Source organism: Bos grunniens, chromosome 16 (assembly GCF_055505025.1).
Source record: "Bos grunniens cultivar Pamir isolate PY7600 chromosome 16, Bosgru_T2T1.0, whole genome shotgun sequence".
NCBI lineage: Eukaryota > Metazoa > Chordata > Mammalia > Artiodactyla > Bovidae > Bos > Bos grunniens.
In genome coordinates, this window is record NC_141180.1 from 10,381,535 (window position 1) to 10,402,394 (window position 20,860).

The 20,860-nt window shown below is 51.4% G+C and overlaps 1 protein-coding gene across 2 annotated transcripts in view; it reads left to right on the plus strand.

The window, feature by feature from the left end:
• VASH2 (vasohibin 2) overlaps positions 1–20,860 on the plus strand; it is a 40,979-nt gene that overhangs the window by 326 nt on the left and 19,793 nt on the right. Inside the window, exons 2-5 of one of the 2 annotated variants that reach the window (XM_086342353.1) lie at positions 440–878; positions 9,227–9,315; positions 13,709–13,765; positions 14,802–15,592. In XM_086342353.1, coding sequence (XP_086198479.1) covers positions 15,548–15,592 — 45 coding nt within the window. In that variant the 5' untranslated portion in view covers positions 440–878; positions 9,227–9,315; positions 13,709–13,765; positions 14,802–15,547. The remainder of the gene's footprint in view (positions 1–439; positions 879–9,226; positions 9,316–13,708; positions 13,766–14,801; positions 15,593–20,860) is intronic. The other variant, XM_086342352.1, reaches the window with a different exon arrangement.

Below are 20,860 nucleotides of genomic sequence, written 5' to 3' on the forward strand. Positions count from 1 at the left end.
AAGCCGAGGCTAACGCTTGCGCCCTCGCGGCAGCCCCGGGCGCTCACGTGCCGGCACGTTCTGGCTCAGCTCTCGGGCACATTTGGCGACCCAGGAACGTGCGGAGCCTTGCGGGGACCTCCGGTTCCTTCCTGCGGCGTGTCTTTCTTCTTCTCCCTTCCCCGTCCACTCCGCAACCTCCACGCTCCTTGTATTTCCCTCTCATGGTTTAGGTGGGTGTGAAGCTTTGTGGCAATATCCAAGTCGCCTTGCTAGGTAATTCCAGGGCTGGAAGCTGGTGTGCAATTCCCTGGCTGGGGGTGGGCTCTGTCCGCGCGCAGTGCGGAGCGGACAGTGAAGTGGGGATCCAGCAAAGCCCCACTGCCTTGGCCACGGCCCCCTCCGTGGTCTCTCTGGGTGTCCACTTACCGTGGTGTGTGCTGTCTCTCACTGATTTCAGGCACGGCCCGTAAGCAGAGCTCCGGCCGCCGCTCCCCCTTGGTGCGTCCTGCCGCAGCGAGAGGCATGGAGAAGGCCGCCCCTGCCGGGCGCTGATCCCCGCGCTGCGCCCGCGAGCACACGCCCCCTGCGCAGCCCTCCGCGTCCCCCGCCCCGGCCCCACCATGACCGGCTCCGCGGCCGACACTCACCGCCGCCCCCACCCCAAAGGCGCCAAAGGCACCCGATCCCGGAGCAGCCACGCGCGGCCCGTGAGCCTCGCTACCAGCGGGGGCTCGGAGGAGGAGGACAAAGACGGCGGGGTGCTGTTTCACGTTAACAAGAGCGGCTTCCCCATCGACAGCCACACCTGGGAGCGCATGTGGCTGCACGTGGCCAAAGTGCACCCCAAGGGGGGAGAGATGGTGGGCGCCATCAGGAACGCCACCTTCTTGGCAAAGGTTAGTAGCTACGAAGGAGGGGTGGGCTGGGCAGGGATGGGACCATTTTACCTGTACGTAGCGTAGCGAATAGAGGCAGTTTCCATTTTCCTGGTCCTGCTGCAAACTCCCTTCCCCGCCTAATTCTTCCCGCCGGCTCCCACCCCCTTTGCTTAATGGAGATGTTTGTCTTGGATGTCTTAGCAATGCGAGAGAAAAGGAAGAGGGGTTACTGTCCTGGGACTGTGTGGTCGACTTGTGCCAAGGCTTCTTTGAATCTGGAGCCAAATTCTGTTATTTACTTACCCTCTGTACATCCTCCTTCAGAGAAAACTGAAGCCACCAGGTAGCACCAGTGTGCCAAGAATGCATAGACTCCCTAGGCATCGCGCCCCTCTCACCCTCTCTGGAGTCTCTTGGTCCTCCTCTGTGTTCCCCTCGAAAATGATGTATTAGACTGTGAATGAATTTACAACCAACCAGTCAGACTTCTCATCGTGAATCATTCCTAGACTTTTTGCCAATTTTTTTTTTAAATGACAATGACTTTCACCTCTGAAACTTGCAAAAGAGTCAACCCTCTCTTTTCCCAGCTTATCTGGGCTCTGAGAAAAAAGAAAAAAGTGTTTTAACCATGACTTAAAAGGGACTTTCCAGTACCCATGATGAATGAATCTCACAGGATAGAGAAAGAGACTTAGGAATGAAACTGTTTCTACCTTGGAGAGAAGCCAGTGAGCCAGTTGAATTTGGTGGCCAAGGATAATGTTAATAAAATGGAGGGACATGTGCAGGGGTCTCTATGTGAAACATCAGAATGCAAACTCAAGGAGGAATGACGCAGAGCCTGGGGGATGTAGCATGGCAGATGGTTTCCCGTGCACCCTGGGGACTCTGGTATGGCTGAGAAGATTCCTGGGCAGGTCTAGGAATGCCAGACCCGAGACCTGGAAAGCCATCTGGTCGAGTCCCCAACCTGGAGCATCTGGTTACTTGAGCCTCTGAGCCTGCAGGCCAGAAAGCTGTGTGTGCCCTTGGGGAAAGTGGCAGAGCCTCTCAGCTTCCTGTGGCAGTTGGTTACAGTGTTTTATTACCCTGCTGGTCAAGGAGATCTTTCATTTTGCTCAAAGAGAATCTTGCCTGCTTTCGTGTCAGCTGTAATTACCCTTGCTGAGTCCTTCTGGAGGACTCAGAACCTGAAAACAACTCTGGTACCGAAGTACAGTTCTGACTTCAGAGTTGGTCCTTACTTAAGTGAGCCTTTCTCATTTAGCACCCTCAGCACCCACCCTGCTTCTAACTGTGACTTCATCCTTCTCCTGACATTGTGGGTGGGGACCCCCTTTCTCTATAGGAATCAGAGAATGTCAGCGTTGGTAGAGATTAATCCCTGCCTCTCAGCAAAAACCCTCCCTTTTTTTGAAGACTTCCTGGGATTGGAGGGCTCGCTACCTCACAGAGCAGCTTCCAGGCCTGGCCAGATTTTGCTTACTAGGGAACTCTTAAACTGGGAACAGAAGTCCGTCCCCACCCTTCCTCCCCAGTTACGTGTCATCAACAGTTCTTCTGGTCAAGAAGCAAAGGGGAGCACACATGGCCTTCCTATGCTACTCACAGCTCCCTTGAATGTTATGAGATGGTTCTCTTGGAGTGAGGGAAGGACTTGGAGTCAAAAATCAAGCTACTGAATCCTAGTCCTGGTTGTGCTACCTCTAGCTTCGTGACCTAGATCACTCATTTAAAAACCTCCCACCTTCCTTTTCTCATCTGTAAAATGGGAGTAGATCAGGTAGGGTGTAAAGTTCTTTCCAAGTCTCAAATCCTATGGGGTTATGACCCGTTAATCTTCAGGTTTCCGGTGATGTGTGCGATACCAGAGGGACACTGGACTATTCTGCATCTTCCTTTAATCGTCTTTGTCCACAGGTAGTTCCTTTCATCTTTTCTTTTTTATGTATCATAGTTCCCAGATCAACTCACTTTCCTTGTCCTCTTTCTAGGACAGTTGCTACTTTGTCATCAGTCAGTCCCGGAAAGCAAGCACAATATGAAACACAATATGCTGAATGTTGTCTGAGCAGCTTAGAACATACACCACTACTTCCGGAGACCTGTACTTTGATACTTCCATTATTGAGGCTGAATTCTGGGTTCTTAAAAAAGACTGTTCTTTCTTTTCTTTTCTTTTTGTTTTAATATAGTGGCCATATCATATTGTACTTTCACAGTAATACTAAGGTCATATGAGGGCTTCTGCCAAGCCAGGACAACCCCAGCCTGAACGTGGGCATCGGCTTTTTGAATCTAAATAAAGAACTTCACTTTTCTCTCCTACGTTGTATCATGATGCTTGCTTCTCCATCCTCAGCCCCGCTGTAGCATCCCCTCTCTCCTGGTTCTGACCTCCCCCAAACTCTGACTCTGCACAGGCCCTGGGATGGAAACAGCTTTTTCTTTTTTAAAAATTTGTATTGGCATATAGTTTCTTGACAATGTTGTGTTGTAAATCAGCTACATGTATACATATATCCCCTTTTCAGATTTCCTTCCCATTTAGGTCACCACAGAGCACTGAGCTGAGGGAATAGCTTCGAAAACTCCCACTTCCAGGAACTTCTGATTCGAAGGCTATACCTGCACTCCGCTCAGCAGAGTTTCTCCTCTGGGGCCAAGTCCTTTTCTCTTTTAATCAAATCAATGTCTTGCTGAGGAATTTGTACAGAAGCAGGGGGTAGGGGGAAGTGGTGGTAGAAAAGTTGGAGAGTTTCAGGGAGATTAACCTTTTGGTGGGCTTCCCAGTTGGCTCAGCAGTAAATAACCCACCTGCCAATGCAGGAGCTGTGGGTTCAATCCCTGAGTTGGGAAGATCCTCTAGGGAAGGAAGTGGCAACATTCTCTAGTATTCTTGCCTGGGAAATCCCTTGAGGAGCCTGGCAGGCTACAGTCCATGGGGTTGTAAAAGAGTCAGACATGACTTAGTGACTAAACAACAAACCTTTTTTTTTTTTTTTGACAATTGAATATGGAATATGGATTAAGAAAAGAAGTGAGCAGGGTAAAGTGTCAAAGACCTAAAAGGAGGACTGAATGACACTTCCTTTGACCACAGGCATTCTGTTAGTAAGTTCTGTCCAGAGATCCAGGTGCCCCCACTGGGGAAGGGGGGACAGGTGTCTCCTGCTCTGCGATCCTCCTTCTAAATGTGTGACTGCGGGCCTCTGCCCTACTGGTTACTGGCTCTGAAGTTCCAGCTGACTAGGTGAAAGCCAGGGTTTTTTAGGGATAGTGCAAGAAAGCAGCACGAGTTAGTTGGCTGATAATCAAGGTTGGGAAGGAGAAGCAGAGAAGATGGCTGGCTCAGAAAAAATCAGCTGAGCCAACTAGGAGTCAGCGCCTCCTGCTTCTTGACTGCCTGGAGCCCAACTCTCCTGGGGCAGACAAGCAGATGGATTCAGTGGGAAACATCAAGCCGTTTCTTGCAGACGCCACGTTTTTGTAACTCATCCTCACGTTGATCCCAAATTGTGACATAATTCACATTTAGTGGACTCCGCTTGGCCTGAGTGAAGAAGGGTGAGGGCTGTGGAGCCAGGCTTTGCTGCAGTCAGGGCTCCTCCTGTCGCCTGCTGGCACACATGGGCAGCTCACTTTGTCCCCTGTCCTGCGTTCCAAACCATCAGTCCCCACTTCCTGCTCAGCCTGAGGATGTGACCCCTGACCTTCATACCAGGTTACCATCAGCAGATTTCTGGGGCCCAGCCCGGGCTCAAGAGTGATATTCCGTGCTCCCCTCCAGCTTGCCAGAGAAGATTCTTCTGCCTGGAACCTGCACAGTGTATGGTACATTGCCAGGGCAGGGATGGCAAAAGGCTGTGCTTTCTCTCTGTACTTTCTTGTCAAAGACTCGTGGTGCCCGGGGCTCTCGCTGCCTCCTGGCTCCTTTCCTGGCTCCTCCTTCTCGCCACATGGTGATGTATGGGGATGACACACACTGGTGTCTGTCCACATCCTTGCTCCTTGGATGCTTCTGACAGGTCATTGCGTTTGGCAAGGATGGAGTGAAAGAGAGCCTGTCCACAAAAGCTGGCCTGTGGTTTGTTTCCTTTTTCTTCTTGAACAACAGTCTTCCTGTCCACCCACTTCCCCCACCCCCTGACCATAGGCACAGTGCCTACGGTGGTAGGAGCTCTTAGAGGGCGTGGTTTAGATTTGTGCCCTCTAGATTCAGCCTTCTTCAGCTGGGATGTGGCTTGAGAAAGTTGGATGCAGTTGGCAGGAGGGACTTGATAAATCTAGGTTGACGTCTCAGGTGAATCGGGGCAGGAAAATAACAGGAGAGACTCTCAGGACCCCAGTCAAGGATGAGAAGAAAAAGGAGTGTTCCCCGGGCTTTTCATGAAAAGGCTGTACCAGTTAATTTTCCCATCATGCCACAGGAGAGCATCCTACCAGGACTGGGTATCCACACGTCAAGATATCTCTCTTTATTGGAGAGGCAAAAAATGATATTCTGCAGTGGCTTTAATTTTTCATTCTTAAATTGTGCACTGGAACATTTAAAAAATATTTATTCACTATTTGCATTTCTTTGTGAACTGTCTTTTCATGGTCATTTAAAAAATTGTGGGAACATATTATTTACCATTTTAAGTGTACAGTTCACATTATACTTACAATTAAGTACATGAATTACTTACATTAGTTACATGTAAGTTCACATGTACTTACAATTAACTTCACGAATGAAGGATATTAACTCATGTAATTCACACTGTAAGTAGGTTCACATTGTTGTACAACCGCTACCACCTTCCGTCTACAGAAGTTTTTCTTCTTCCTCGGCTAAAACTCTGTACCCATTAAACACTGAGTTCTTATTTTTCCCTCCCTCAGCCCCTGGCAACCACACTTCTATTACTCCTTGGCTCTATGAATTCGACAGCCATAGTAACCTCATATAAGAGAGATCATTCGGTGTTTGTCCTTTCGTGACTGGATTATTCCATTTAGCATCATGTCTTTGAAGTTCTGGCTTATATAGCAAGTGTCAGAATGTCCCTTCCTTTTAAGGCTGCATAGGAATGCGTGGCCTGTGTAGTGCATTGTGTTCACCCATTATCTGTTGATGGACACTTGGGTGTCCATCTGGGCCATTTTCTTTTTTTGCAAATACAAATGTGCCTGTTTTTATTGTAAGCTTACCTATATTATCTTCCTGACCATATACTTTAAAGAGACTATTTTTTTTAATTTATTTTTTTATTGAAGGATAATTGTTTTACAGAATCTCTTTCTTTTTAAAAATATTCACGTATTTATTTAGGCTGCACCAGGCCTTAACTGTGGCACTTGGGATCTTCAGTCTTTTGTTGGGGCTTGCTGGCTCTTTAACTGTGGCATGTGATGTCTAGTTCCCTGACCAGGGATGGAACCCAGGCCCCCTGCCTTGGGGGCACAGAGTCTTAGCCATTGGATCCCCAGGGAAGTCCCTGGGGCCATTTTCTCTTCATGAAAGCCCAGAGAGTTATATTAACTTCTTCGAAGTGTGAACTCTTCATGAATTACAGACAGTAATGCATGGCCCCCACGTATCCACAGGGGGACATGGACGTTTTCATTCTCTTACTTCACGCTGAGAAGGCATCTCTGTGATGCTCCTGAGTTGAGCCTCCAGGGGCTCAAACTCTGCTGATTCTGTTTTCCAGTTCCTGAAAAGTGGACACCATTCAGACTCCTCACCCCCCGTCCAGACCCCTGAAAACACACCGTTGATGAATAATGATTAGCACAGCTAACACTTAAAGAGCCCCATGCGCCGAGCCCCAAGTTGCCTGCTTTTTACATTAGGTCATATAATCCTCACCGCCAGCCTGGAAGGTCTGAAGTAGATGGTATTCTTTCTTATTTTATCAAGAGGGACCTGGAGGCTTAGCGGTGGGGGCAGCTTGCCCAGGGTCCACAGCAGTTAGGTGAGAAAGCAGGGACTCATAATTACCCTGCAAGGAGCCTGCCTGGTTTGCCGTCCGTTGGCCTGTGGGGGCATGGGCGGCCGGAGGCTGACCCAGCCTGAACCCCCCGCCAGCTGTCCCAGACGGCAGGGTGGGCTGCAGCCAGATGACCTCATCCCCTCGGCAGTCCCCAGCTGGGGTTTGGGGAATGTGGCCGAGGCTCCTGCACTCGCTCTCAGCTGGGGCTGAGGTAAGCGGGCAGCTGTTTTGAAAAGCCCTTGGGCGCCACTGGGCTTGCTATTCTGAGGACCAGCTGCCCCCTGACTCCCACCCCCGGCATCCGGCCCTTGCGGGCTCCATCAGGCTTGGGGGCATTGAAATCACTTGGTGGTCAGCCCCAAAAGCTGACTCAGAACCAAGTGGCTCTGGCTTCCTCAGGGCTTTGGGCGAGGGACGTCCCTCTGGGGATCCCTCAGGTGGCCGGTGACTCTGTGGGGCGTTTTCCCGTGCTTGCCAGCTTTTCTACTAACTAGGTACCAACCCCGCTTTCTGCCCATGGCTTCATGAACTGTGCCACTGCCCTTTTGGTGCCTGTCCCACCTCCCGCTTTGTACCTGGCCCAGAGCTCAAAACACAGGAGGCGCAACAGAAATGGTTGTCCGCGTCTCCCCTGCTTCCTCACTTTTATATGAAAGCTCTGGCACCTTCTTACACAGAATTCCGGGTGTGGGTAGATCTGTGGATGTTACTGCAAAAAAAAAAAAAAACCAGGGACAAGCTTCCCCGTGTTTGCTAGGGCAGAAACACAAGGACACGCTTCGTATTTTGACCCCCAGGGGGTTGTGGGGAGGACCATGTAAACAAATGTTCAGATGGGAACATTTTGCTCCCAAAAATGACTCTCCATGACAGGAATGTGATTTGAGTTGATATGTTGTAAGCAAAATGTTTGCAGAACAGCTGTGTGAGCGTGTGCACTCCCAGTCTCACATTTTCTTTTTCTCTCTCTCTCTCTCTCACACACACACACACACACACACTGCACCTTGGCTGTGAAATAGGATGTGTGGCTAATTCTGTTTTAAATAAAAGCAGTGGAAGGTGTAGAAGTTCGAAGAACCTCCTGCTTCAGGCCCAGAGGCCCTGCGCCCTCCAGCTTGGATGTAGGGCCTGAGCCTGCAGAGCTGGGGGCAGAACCAGGGACCTTCGTGGGCCGTGTCTGGCTTTGGTGCCCACAGGCTGTCCAGCTCTGCCCCCAAGTCTCTTCACCAGTGGCTTCCCCTCTATTTCACCAGTGGCTTCCCCTCTATCAGCTAAGCACTCCGTCCCCAGGGTCTCCCTTTACCTGTTTTCTTCGAGAGTGGAACTAATCTGACCCGTGGCCCCTTCTGCTCCTCCCTAAGCGACGCAGGCCTCCTCTCCCTCCTGCCGGAGCTGCCAGCCCGCATGGGCTGGCAGGCCCTGTCCCTGCGTCTCCCCACCAGAGGCCAAGGTTAGAAGGAAAGTAAAGGAGAAACTGCCCCCTTTCTTCCCAGGAGTGACTGGATTAGAAGCACTTGCTTATTTTCACTCTTGGCCTGGTTGGCAGGGTGGCTCAGAGCTGAGCGCCGTCTCAGCTCTAAGTTCCTAAGAAGAGGCACTTACCTCCCACTTGCCTGTCCTGGGTGCTTTTGCTCCCTTCTCTTCCCAGCGGAGGGTAAGACCTTCAGACACTCAGTGTTGACCTAGAGGCAGATTAGGAAGTGCAGGGGAGACTGGCCGCCAGGAGGGGTCAAAAGGTAAGACGGCTCCTGAGTTGGAAGGGATGCCCATCCCTGGGAAGAGTCGAGACAAGAGGGGCATCCTTACGAATCCGCTCGGGGCTAGATTCAGGGAAGGGGTGCCACAGGCAGTGCAGGGGGTGGTGTGGAGGAGAAACGCTAGGTGCAGAGCCATGTTGCCTCCCTTTGGGGCACCATCATCTTATATTCAGAGGTGCCCTGGCGAAGAACACAGGTTACCCCAGCCACGCAGAAAAGTGTCGTCGTGCAGTCGAAGTGTGAGGATTAATGGAGCACCTTGAAACATTCCAGCCTGGGAGGGGAGGGTGGGACACTACAGGGCATAGCCCTTGGCCTCAAGAAGAGCGGAGGCTCCCGCAGGGAGACGGGCCGTGTTCACGCAACACGCAGAGAGCCGTAGGGAGCCCTTGCGACGACCCAGGGCAGGCTGTGTGCCAAGGGAACACAGAGGACGTCGGCAGGGGACTGACTGGTCTGGGGAGACCTTATCCTGGAGGCACCAGTTGAATGGGTGCCGGGGGCAGGGTGGCCAGCTGAGCTTGGGAGCAGCTCTGCAGTGGTCCTGACCCTTGGTCCACCCTGAGGCACTGGGCTCCACAGCATCTCCTTGATACGACCATCTCTGTCTATTTCTCTGCAGCCTTCAATACCCCAGGTTCCAAACTACAGGCTGTCAATGACGATCCCAGACTGGCTCCAGGCGATCCAGAACTACATGAAGACACTACAGTATCCTTCCGACCGGGGTCAGAGGAGACGACCCAGCCAAGGGGATGGGCATGGTGATTAGTCTGATGACCTGTCTGTCCGCAGATGGTCAGCAAATGCGGTGTGAGGTTGATGAGGCCAGGGACGGAGGGACGCCGTGATGTGAGAGCCTAGGGGTGACACTGGAGGGCCATCGCTGTGATGCTCAGACCCTCTCCCTTTAAGCTCAGACCCTCTCCCTTTAAGCTCAGACCCTCTCCCTTTAAGCAGGGTGTGGGGCAGCCGGCAAGGGGCGGCCAGGGGCGGGCACTGCTCCTCCTTCTCTCTCCCTCCTCCCTCTCAGTCATCCTTGGCTCCTTCCATCTTTCTTCCTATGCCAGCTTCCTTTTCTCTCTTCCCTCTAGTCTTCTGCTTCCTTTTCTTTCCTCTCTCTTTTTGGCCTGATGCTGACCACGCATCATCAGCAAGAAGCCCATCCGGTGCTGCCTTTCGCACCTGGTACTCTTGCTCTGCATGAGTGAGTGTGGCTCTGGGCTGGGGTCCCCTCCACTTCGCGTGAGTTTGAAGAAGAGCCAAGTTGCCTTGTAGTTCCCAGCTGGGTGCAGACCAGCCAGCCGTGGCTCTCTTTTCTCCTCTGATCTAAGGAGTGTCTGCAGTCAGGATTAGATCAGTTCTGAGCACCTGCGTGAGCTACGGTATAAGAACCAAGGGGGCGGGTCAGATGGTCCCCTTGCCGCGGCTGGTGCTTTATCCGGGATAGGGGTCAGACGGGAGCCGGGCTGAGAGCGATGTCAGTGAGAGGGAGGGGCTGTCTGCCTGAGTGAGTCAGGGAGCATCTTGGCTCAGCCAGCGTTGGGCTCCCTGCCGCCATCCTGGCCCCCAGCACATGGTCCATGAGGTCAGGCCTCGGCTCACCTCTGTCCTTCCTCCCTAAAGACAGAGAGCTTAGCAGAGAGGATTTCACGGGGCACTGCACACATGTCCCGCCTGCCCCGCAAGAGGCCTCCCCTCTCTGCTACGGGCAAGAAGCTGTCCTGTGGACTTATGTGTTTGCCCTGAAGGGAAGGGCGCTAGCAGATGAGAACGGCCCCTTGGTTGGGTGACCCCTCTCAGTTCCTTTACAGACTGTGACCTCCCTGCGTGGTATTTTCCCAGTAGAATCCTAAAGTAATATTAGGGATTAGAAGATAGCACCAGCCTCCAAGGCTCAGGCTGACAGCCCAAGCCCAGGGATGGCCGTCTGATTCAGTGCTGATCACCGAATTGGGAACTCGCGTGGGGAGCTCCCTTTGGCCCAAAAGCATAAACTCTTGTCAGAGTCCACCTGGAGCCCCAAGAGCTGAGCTTTCCTGGATGTGACTGACTCCTCACAGAACATTCCAGAAGGTGATGGAAATTAGAACTTAGAATTGCCCACCCCACTTCTACTTGGGGCTTCCCTGACAGGTAAAGAATCTGCCTGCAATGCAGGAGACACAGGACACTTGGATTTGATCCCTGAGTTGGGAAGGTCCCCCGGAGGAGGAAATGGCAACCCACTCCAGTATTCTTGCCTGGGAAATCCCATGAACAGAGGAGCATGGTGGGCCACAGTCCTTGGGGTCACAAAGAGTCAGACACGACTGAGCCACTAAGCAGGTCCCTTCTACTTAGGAGAGGGTCTTCACAAGGATCATCTGGCTGGAGATTAAAGAGGATAAGCCTGGGGAGAAATGCATTTTGGGGGCCCGTTTGCATGTGCTTGACATATAACTGCTCTTTCTCCCATAAACCCTGCAGCACACTCTCAGTCCTGAAGGATCTGCTTTTTCATTTTTCTCTTCACTGACCCGTTGTGATGGTCGCTGACCTGGATCAGTGACTGCAGAGAGGGCCAGAGAAGCGAAAACATGCCCCGTGCTGCCGGGATCAGGTTCCGGGTCACCTTGCCGTTGGAGTGTCCTCCCTGTTCTACCCTCTGACAAGCCTTTTATTTTGCAGTTCCACGGGCCTTCCTAGTGCTTTGTCCTGGACTCAAGGACTGGTGCTAGGGCCTGGGGACCGCTTGGGGCCAGCCCTGACTGTGCAGGGTCTCAGCTGGGGATGCAAAAGGGTGAATCCTGCCTTCCCTTCTGTCAGCCTCACAGCCTTGGCCAACAGGAGTGCTGGCCTTGCACAGGATTCTGGGAAGTGAAGTCTCTAGTCCTGAGCTCTGTTGTGTGGGGTGCAGCCTTCTGAGGGTGAGGGTGAGGTCTCTCTCTGAAGGAAGCCGTTTTTTGGAGGTTCTCCTCCCCAGCCCACTTTCAGGGCTGATAACTGTAAGGGACTGAGAAAGGATGGTCAGGTAATTTTTTCTTAATTATTTTTTTATTATAGATTTGTCTCACTCTATGCACTAGATGTATAAATTAGATATAAGCACGGAGAGAAATCTGGGCATATAAATAGAACTTTTGCCTGTTGCATTCTACTTTTACATTCTTCCCTGGTGGCTAAAAAAAGGTAAAGAAAGTGAAAAAGTGAAAGTCGCTCAGTCATGTCCAACTCTTTGCGACCCCATGAACTTTATAGTCCATGGGATTCTCCAGGCCAGAATACTGGAGTGGGTTGCTGTTCTCTTCTCCAGGGGATCTTCCTGACCCTGGGATCAAACTCTGGTCTCCCGCATTGCAGGCAGATTCTTTATTGTCTGAACCACCAGGGAAGCCCAGAAGGTAAAGAATCTGCCCGCAATGCAGGAGACCCGGGTTGATCCCTGGGTTGGAAGATCCCCTGGAGAAGGGAACAGCAACCCGCTCCAGTATTGTTGCCTGGAGAATTCCATGGACAGAGGAGTCTGGCTGGTTACAGTCCATGGGGTTGCAAAGAGTTGGACACGGCTAAGCGACTAACACTTTAAATATACCAGGACTGTTTGAACGAAATCTTTGGTAAAGTGAAAAACCATTTCACAACGAGACTGTGGAGCCCTTTATCTTCTTGTTACCTCCAGGGTTTTGTGTATTATATTTTTAAAAGCTGAGGGGGCCTTTATTGTTACGGGTTATTCTTATGGCTCATGCTGGTAATTTCCCAACAGTTGAGCCTCTTAAAACCATCACCTGCCTCCCCCTACCCCCCATCAGTCCCAGATGGGGTGACTGAATAACATCCGGGGCCAAGACCATGGCCTGAAATCAGAATCGCCAGAGGTGGAGCCCAGAACCTGCTTATCACAGACTCTCCAGGAGGTTGTTAAACACGCTCTTGTCCTAGGGGCCAAGCACGTCTTTGCCAAGACAGGAATCCCAGCCCTTCTTGGGAGGGTGTGCAATGCCTTGAGGTGATCATTGCCTCCCTCTGCAGCTGCCTGTACCATTGTAGGGGCACGCATCTAACCTCATACTCCGCTCCTGGGCTACGGGTTCAGGCTTCATTGGCACCTTCCCAATACGTACTTTTTTCTGTAGGATTTTGTTGGAGGCAAAAAAGAGAAACAGAAATTAACTTTTCTTTAGGTTCAGAAAAAATCAAGATCCAGTATCAAGAGAGCCTGCTATGAGAGAATCTCTGGTCCCCTTCCAAATGAGCTCATGTGGGCTTGCAGATCTCTGAAACCTTGTGGGCAACCAGCTAAACCCCTGTGGGGTAATGGTGTCAGTCTCCTCAGATTTAATAATCCATGCCAGTGTCAGTCAGACGGGACATGGAAGAGATGTCTCCCCAGAAAACCCTGCTGCAGTCAGTTTGCTCTTGAGAAACTCTGCTGCCATCTACCTGGCCTCCATGCCTCACCCTTCCATCCATCCAGCCATCCAGCCATCAACCTACCCTTCTGTCTGCAGCCAGCCAGCCAACCTTTCATTCATCCATCCACCTATCCTGTCTTCTGGTTTTTAGTATTTATTTTATGATTTATTTGTCTGTGCCTGTTCTTAGTTTTGGCCACAGGATCTTTGGTTGTGGCATGTTGGATCTAAGAATATCCAGGCAAGTCCCACCTAACCACTCTTCTGTCAACCCCATTCTTCTTGCCTTCCTTGCATCCACCCACTTATGCATCCATCCGTCCACCCAGCCATTCACTTATCCCTCATATTTAATACGTTTTGCTAACTGGAATATGTTGGACTTGTGCCATGCTTTAGGGTGATACAAAGATGGTAGAGAAACAGTCCCAACTCTCAAAGAGATTGTAGTTTAGTAGGTGAATTAAGACATGTAGTCAACAAAACACAGAGAATATTGAAAAGAGCTAGTCTGAAGTTCCAGGGTGCTTTGGGGCCTCCAGGGCAGGTCAGTGAGGAGGAAGATGCTGTTGGTGATATTCTGGCTGCTGGACACCTAGAAAGCCCTGACTCCCTCATCCCTTCGAGACATCAAACATAGCTTCCTCTGTTGGATTACTGGGACCTTTGGAGTTTTCTGTCACTTTCCCTTTACATACTTCACACAGATACAATCATACAGGGACCCAGTTCTTTGAAATTAGGAAGATGAGACCGCTGAGTGGGTAAGTGGTGCATGGTCTATGGACCAGGAGACTGTGCTTCTGTCTAAGAGCTGTCATCTTTCTCTCCCACTCTTGGTCCTTGATCCCAGTGCTCAAACATTCTGGTCCATAAGGGGTGAGGGTGGGGCTGCCCCAGGACCAGGGTGGAGGTGAGACTGAGGTGTCAGCCACTCTGGACAGCCAAGCTCAGTGGTGGAGACTAACTCAGGGATGGGGGAGGCATATGAAATTTGTTTTATGTGGCCTTTTTTACTTGCTCCCTTGTAACATCCCTTGTCCTGGGTTAGTGGGAGGGTACTGTGGATTAGGGGCACTAACCTCACAAAGGGTTTCCCAGGTGGCGCTGGTGGTAAAGAACCCGCCTACCAATGCAGGAGACCCGGGTTCAATCCCTGGTTTGGCAAGATCCCCTGAAAGAGGGTATGACAACCCACTCCAGTATTCTTGCCTGGAGAATCCCCATGGACAGAGAGAAGAGCCTGGTGGGTTACAGTCCTTGGGATCACAAAGAGTCGGACATGACTGAAGTGACTTAGCATGCATGCACACAACCTCCCAAAACTACCTCTTGGAGAGAGGAGTGGAGAATTTAGGAATTTTAGTTCTGCCAAGTACTTTTCCAGCCTCGTGCAAGGCCACTTTGGAGAAGGCAATGGCACCCTACTCCAGTACTCTTGGCTGGAAAATCCATGGACAGAGGAGCCTGGTAGGCTGCAGTCCATGGGGTCGCTAAGAGTCGGACAAGACTGAGCGACTTCACTTTCACTTTTCACTTTCATGCATTGGAGAAGGAAATGGCAACCCACTCCAGTGTTCTTGCCTGGAGAATCCCAGGGACGGGGAAGCCTGGTGGGCTGCTGTCTCTGGGGTCGCACAGAGTCGGACATGACTGAAGCTACTTAGCAGCAAGGCCACTTCTCCCCTTTCCCTCCGTATTCCTGCATGCTGGGCCTAGCGTGGAGACTTGTGGGCTGACACACAGACCAACTGCATAATTAAAGGAACCTGAGATCCTTCCTTGTGCTCTACCCTACAGGTTAATGGAAACAGCGAAAGAAATGACTCGGGAGTCCCTGCCTATCAAATGCCTTGAAGCTGTCATCCTGGGCATGTATCCTTTAAGGGATGTGAGTTTAAATGTGCTCTGTAGATGGTAGCATCACTCTGGGCTGGTTGTGCCTTTCACATCCTAGGTCCTCAGAGATGATGCTGGTCATCTGCGTGGAGGAAACTGTCAAGCTCCGCTGGTGGTTCTCTTGAACTTTCACCATCTGGACTTGAACCAAATCAGAGCTCGGCTGCTTGGCCATCTTCAGTGTAACCTGTGAGCTGAAGCCTGCTTCGAGGCTGGCTCCCAGGCCAGACCGCGTTAGTCGCGAGGAGAAGTCTAGCTTCGGGGGGACTAGCGAGAGCATGTGTCATTATTTTTTTTGCATTTACCTGGCATTGCAACAGGAAGGACACGCCCATGGGATTACTCAAACCCATCTGCAGGAAGATTCTCAGCGTGGACTGTGGAGGGGCAGTCCACCATGCGGACTGCCTGGTGGCAGTGTCCTGACCCTACAGGACATAAGGCTGAAACCAGGGTCTGGACACTTCACACTTTCCATTCTGTTTTCCCCTAGGCGCCTGGCTCCTCAGCCGGAGGGGAAATACGATCCAGGATAACCGTGATGACCCTTGACTTCTTAGTGGTGGCAGCAGTAGAACGTGATCTGGTAGAAAAGCAGAGAAATTCCCCATCCCGGGACGGACGGCTTGGGTGAACTGGCCAAGGGAATGCAGCCAGACATGAGCTCGAGAGGTGGCCCCAGGTTAGGACAGGTAGGTCCTTGAGTGCCGTGCTGAGAAGGGTGACTTTTTCCAAAGACAGTGAGCAGCCCTGCCGAAATCTCTGGAGCAGAGACAGAACATGATGAGCGTGCACTCTGGAGAGACAGTTCTTGGGGCAGATAGAAGGGCAGCCGGGGAAGGTGAGACTGCATCTGCGAAGCCAGTGAGGAACCGTTCTCTCAGGGGGATGGCGGTGCTTGAACTGTGATCTTGGCCATGGGGATGGCTTTGAGGGGACAGTTTCAGAAGATCTCAGGGACTGAGAATTAGCCGGCGTTGATGCAGAAGGAAGTCCACGAGTACAGGTTTCTGGATGAGTCGACCATCTGTGGAAGATGGACTGGAGGAAGGTGAGAGACTCGGGCGCAGACCTGAACTCAGACGGAGCCGTGAAGGTCGAGGAGGGGAGTTGGACATGTCCTCAGCCCCACGCGGGGACTCATATGTGCGGAGCTAGAGGAGAGAGGCCATGACTCTGCATTTCTGGTTTGGCAAATTGAGTGATCGGATAGTAATGCCACCGTCCACGGGGAGGACTGACACAGGAGGGTCAGAGTTACGGGGAGGTGAGTTCCGATTTGGACGTGTTGAATTTGAGGTGCCTGTGGGGCATCGGGTCGTGTATTAGACTGTGGCGCTCAGGAGGAGGGTCCTCGCTGGAAATAGAAACTTGCGGGCGGTGGGCGTTAGGGGTGGCCATGGTTTCAAGGATGACATCCCAGGGTTTTCTGCTCTAGTTGGACACAAGGAGCCGTGACAGAGACTGAGGAGGGCAGTTAAGAGAAGTGGAAAGGAAACCAGGAGAGAGAGGAGACTCAGAAGTCAGCAGGAGGCTTCGGACTGGGGACGGGTCTGGTCTGTTTTCCTGGCCCCCCTGGACATCTTCATGGGGAAAGGAACTTTGCCCCTCTAGTCTGCAGACCGCTGTCTGGCCGGATCTGAAACACGACTGTCCACAGGTGCCCAGGCTCGCGCCTGAAGAATGGGAACTTGAGTCTCGAGGAGGCCCTTGCCCACCCCTGCAAGTCATACCTCCCCGCTGCTCCCCACCCGGGAGATGGACACGTCTGGGAGCCCAGCAGGCAGGCAGGGGTGGGGTGTGGGGAACAGCAGATGGCTCCAGGCCCCACCCTTTGGAGGCAGGAGTCCACACAGCTGTTGGGCAGAGCCTCCTCTAAGTTTAATGGGCGAACAGTTGTCAGGGATTTGCTGGTGGTGGGTGAAGGAGCCCCTCGCCATGGGCGCCAGCTGCATCCAGACCCTCTGCTGGTGGAGGTCGCCAGGCCCCTGGACGGAGGTCATCTGGCGTCACACGACAGTCCTGTATGTGGCAGTCTTGTCGCCGTGCAGTTGCATCAGTCCAAGTGGAAATTAGCTTAGGTTCCTGGAGTTGCTTAAACCCTTGGGGTTGCGGGGCTGTACCTGTGGCCAGCCCCAGGCCTGTCCAGATCAGATGCAGCCTGTTCTGGCCCTCTTTTGTTCTTACCGTTGTGTCATTTCGGAGAAGTGGAGGGAGGGTGGAGAAATACTGCCGAACTCAGGGAAATTTGACTCCTGCATAGACAAGAGACACAGAGCTGGATTCTAAAAGCGACGGCCTCTTTGTCTTTGCTCCGTCAGCATCCCTGTGGCCTGCTTTCCTCCCAGGCACAGCCAAGGGCGAACTCCGGTCATCCGTCTGCCTCCCACAGGTCCTTCCGCAGGTCCTGGGGGATGAGGGGTGCGTTGACGACTCTGAAACAGGTTGACTTGGCTGCTTCTTGGAACCCTGTGTCCATCAGCTTGTCCTTATTTTCTCTTGTTTGACGTGAGCGCGGAGTTCAGGATTCATTCGTGAAGGGCCACTTCTTTTGATCTTGGTTTTGTGATCGTGCTGGAGAGAGAGAGCCTTGGGGGTCATGGCACTTCTTTGGGGGGGCCCCATTGGCCCTGGTGGGGCTTAATCCTGGAGCTCAAGTGCTAGGGTTTCTCCAGTAATAGCTGTATTACCAGAGGCAGGGTAGGCATCGCCCCAGCAGGCTGGGTGCTGGGCCGAACCTCCCTGGGCTGGGGGCACTGCTGCTCTCTTCCCAGTTAAAGCCCAGGCTACTTCCCAGTCCTCATCCACACCTTCTAGTCCCCTCCCTCTCGGTTCACAGAGACTCCAGGTCCCATTGATTGCCGGAGTGATGGAGCAATTCTGAGCGAGTGATGACTCGTCACAGGATGGGCTAGTGGTCCCTCCGGTCACTCCCCACTCTCTCTCCTCCCCTTGACTGACTCTGCTTGTCCCATAGGAATCCTGGTGTGGTCACACCGAGGCCCCTTCTCTGCTCTCCCTGAGGTGGCTGGGATTCCTCTCTCTCAGCACGGATCGCATGGGGGTGGGTTTTTTCAGTTTTACTGAGATAAAATTGACTTAGAGCACTGTGTAAGTTTAAGACGTACACTGTAATGACTTGACATATATATTGCAAATGCAGGGTTTCTAAGCATTGTAGTGACATATTCATAACTTCAGTTCAGTCGCTCAGTTGTGTCTGACTCTTTGCGACCTCATGGACTGCAGCAGGCCAGGCTTCCCTGTCCATCACCAACTCCCGGAGCTTGCTCAAACTCATGTTCATCGAGTCGGTGATGCCATCCAGCCACCTCATCCTCTGTCGTCCCCTTGTCCTCCTGCCCTCAGTCTTTCCCAGCATCAGGGTCTTTTCTAATGTGTCAGCCCTTCCCAACCGGTGGCCAAAGTATTGGAGCTTCAGCTTCAGCATCAGTCCTTCCGGTGAATATTCAGGACTGATTTCCTTTAGGATGGACTGGTTTACATTTACCATTTTTAACTTTACCGTTCAGTAGTGTGGAGGACATTCATGCTGTTATACGGCCATCACCACTGTCCATCCCCACCACCGGCTCTTCCCAACTGAAATGCTAAGCCCATTAAACAGGGTCCCCAGCCCCTAACAACCACCGTCCTACTTTATGTCTCTATTAGAGTTTGACTCTTCCAGATACCTCATAAAGTTGAATCATACAGTATTTGTCCTTTTCTGACTGGTTTATTTCACATACACTAATTTCCTCAAGTTTCTTTCCTGTTGTAGCGTATGCTAGAATGTCCTTCCTTTTTAAGGGTGAGCTATTCCATCGTATGTACATACCGCACATCGTTTATCCATTCACCGCTTGAGTAGAGCCTTTGGTTATCTCCACTTTTGGGCTCTTGTGAAGAACGCTGCTGTGACATTGGTGTGCGAGTATCTGTTGGAGCCCTCGCTTTTGGTTCTCTTGGGTGTGTACCCCAAGTACGGTTGCGGGGTCATACGGTAATTCTGTGTTTAATGTGCTTGAGGAACTGCCGTGCTGATGGTATTGTGTCCTTTTTTTCCCCCTCGGCCACACCATGTAGCATGGGGATCTTCCCCAGCTGGGGATCAAACCCTTGCCCCTGGAAGGAGAAGCATGGAGTCTTAGCCACTGCTCCACCAGGGAAGCCCCCGTGTTGTGTCCATGTTGAGTCTGTCTCTCTGTCAGACTTTCAGGGAAGAGCTGTGTACTTCATCCTTGACTCCGCAGCCCTACCTAGCAGTCTGGCTGGGATAGGAAGTAGTGTTTGTTACACTGACTTAACTGAGGAGTGCCCTTGTTCCAGCCCCAGAGAACTCGCCCCAGAAAGCAGGGAAGGATTTATGTAAGAGGACCCAGAAGGATGTGATTTCACTCCCTTACTGCCAGTTAACCTCACGTGATAAAGTGAAGAGAAAGCAGGTAACCATTTTTATAGAGAGGAGCCATCTGTGATTAAATTGAGGTCAGATGACAAGACTTCTTCTTTTTAAGGGTACCTGGATTAGCCCTATACCCTGTGCAGTCCTTTTTTTAAAAAAATTACTTTAATTTGAAAAATTTTAATATAATTTTAAAGGCTACTTTCCATTTACAGTTATTACAGAATATTGGCTCCATTCCCAGTGCTGTACAATACATTCTTGAGCCGGTCTTACACCTGACAGCTTGTTCCTCCCCACTTCCCATCCCTATGTTGTCCCTTCCCCCTACTGGTATCTACTAGTTTCTTCTCTGTACCTGTGAGTCTGGCTTCTTTTTTGTTCTGTATACAGGTATGTTGTGGTTTTTGGATTCCACATGTAAGTGAGTGATATCCAGTGTTTATCTTTCTCTGTCGAGTTCAGTCCTTTTAAGCGTAAGATGTATCCTCACAACGTAAGGTTCATCCTTTCAGCAAGCATTAACTAGACACTTCTGTGTGCTCGGCCTGTGGGAGGCCCAGGATGCAAAGTATAGCTCCTGCCCTCGTAAGATACAAACACACACACACAGTGCTGGGCGAATAAGCGCCAAGTGCGCTGGGAGCTCTTGCAGGGGATGCGGGGACTTCACCCACACTGAGGAAGGTCAGGGAAGGTATCACAACCAGGCAGTGAGGCTCTTCCAGTCAGGGTGTGGCCTGTGTGAAAGCAAGAAAGTCCATAGCATCCTTACCACTCATGATTCTTGGGAGACCCAAAAGATCTCTGCCAGGTTTAAATCCCTTGTGCTATAAGGCTGACCTGCAGGAAGCCAAAAAAGTTATACTGAAATAGGGACATGAGGTCGTGTACAGTGGGTGTAGTGGTTTCTTTTTGAAAGTTTCGTAGGTCACTTTGGTCTCAGCTTTGAAATGTGTTTGTTGTTGTTCAGTCACTAAGTCATGTCTGATGCTGCGACGCCATGGACTGTAGCCCACCAGGCTCCTCTGTCCTCCACTGTCTCCCAGAGTTTGCTCAAATTCATGTCCGTTGAGTCGGTGATACTATAATCATCTCATCCTCCGCTCCCCACTTCTCCTTTTGCCTTTAATCTTTCCCAGCATCTGAGTCTTTTCCAATGAGTCAGATGTAGTCTAAAGGTCATTTAAGATTTTCAGTTATATTTGACCTCATATTCTGGGGGAATACATGTGCTGAGGGCAGTGGGCATAGATCTGTGGATTCTTTATGGTCTCAGGGTGTATCCTGCAAAAATGTCACGGGTCGGGAATTCCCTGGCGGTCCAGGGGTTAGGACTCTGTGCTTCCGCTGCCAAGGGCGCTGGTTCAGTTCCTAGTTGGGGAACTAAGATCCTGCAAGCTGTGCAGCCACAAAAAACCAAGTTATCACGGATCAGCTGTGGGTCAGCGTGTGGGGGAGATGAGACAGTACAGAGGATGGTGAGCAGGGGCTGAATCATGGTAGGCTTTGGGAGGGATTTGGACTAAGTCCTGGAGAAGTGAGAGACACT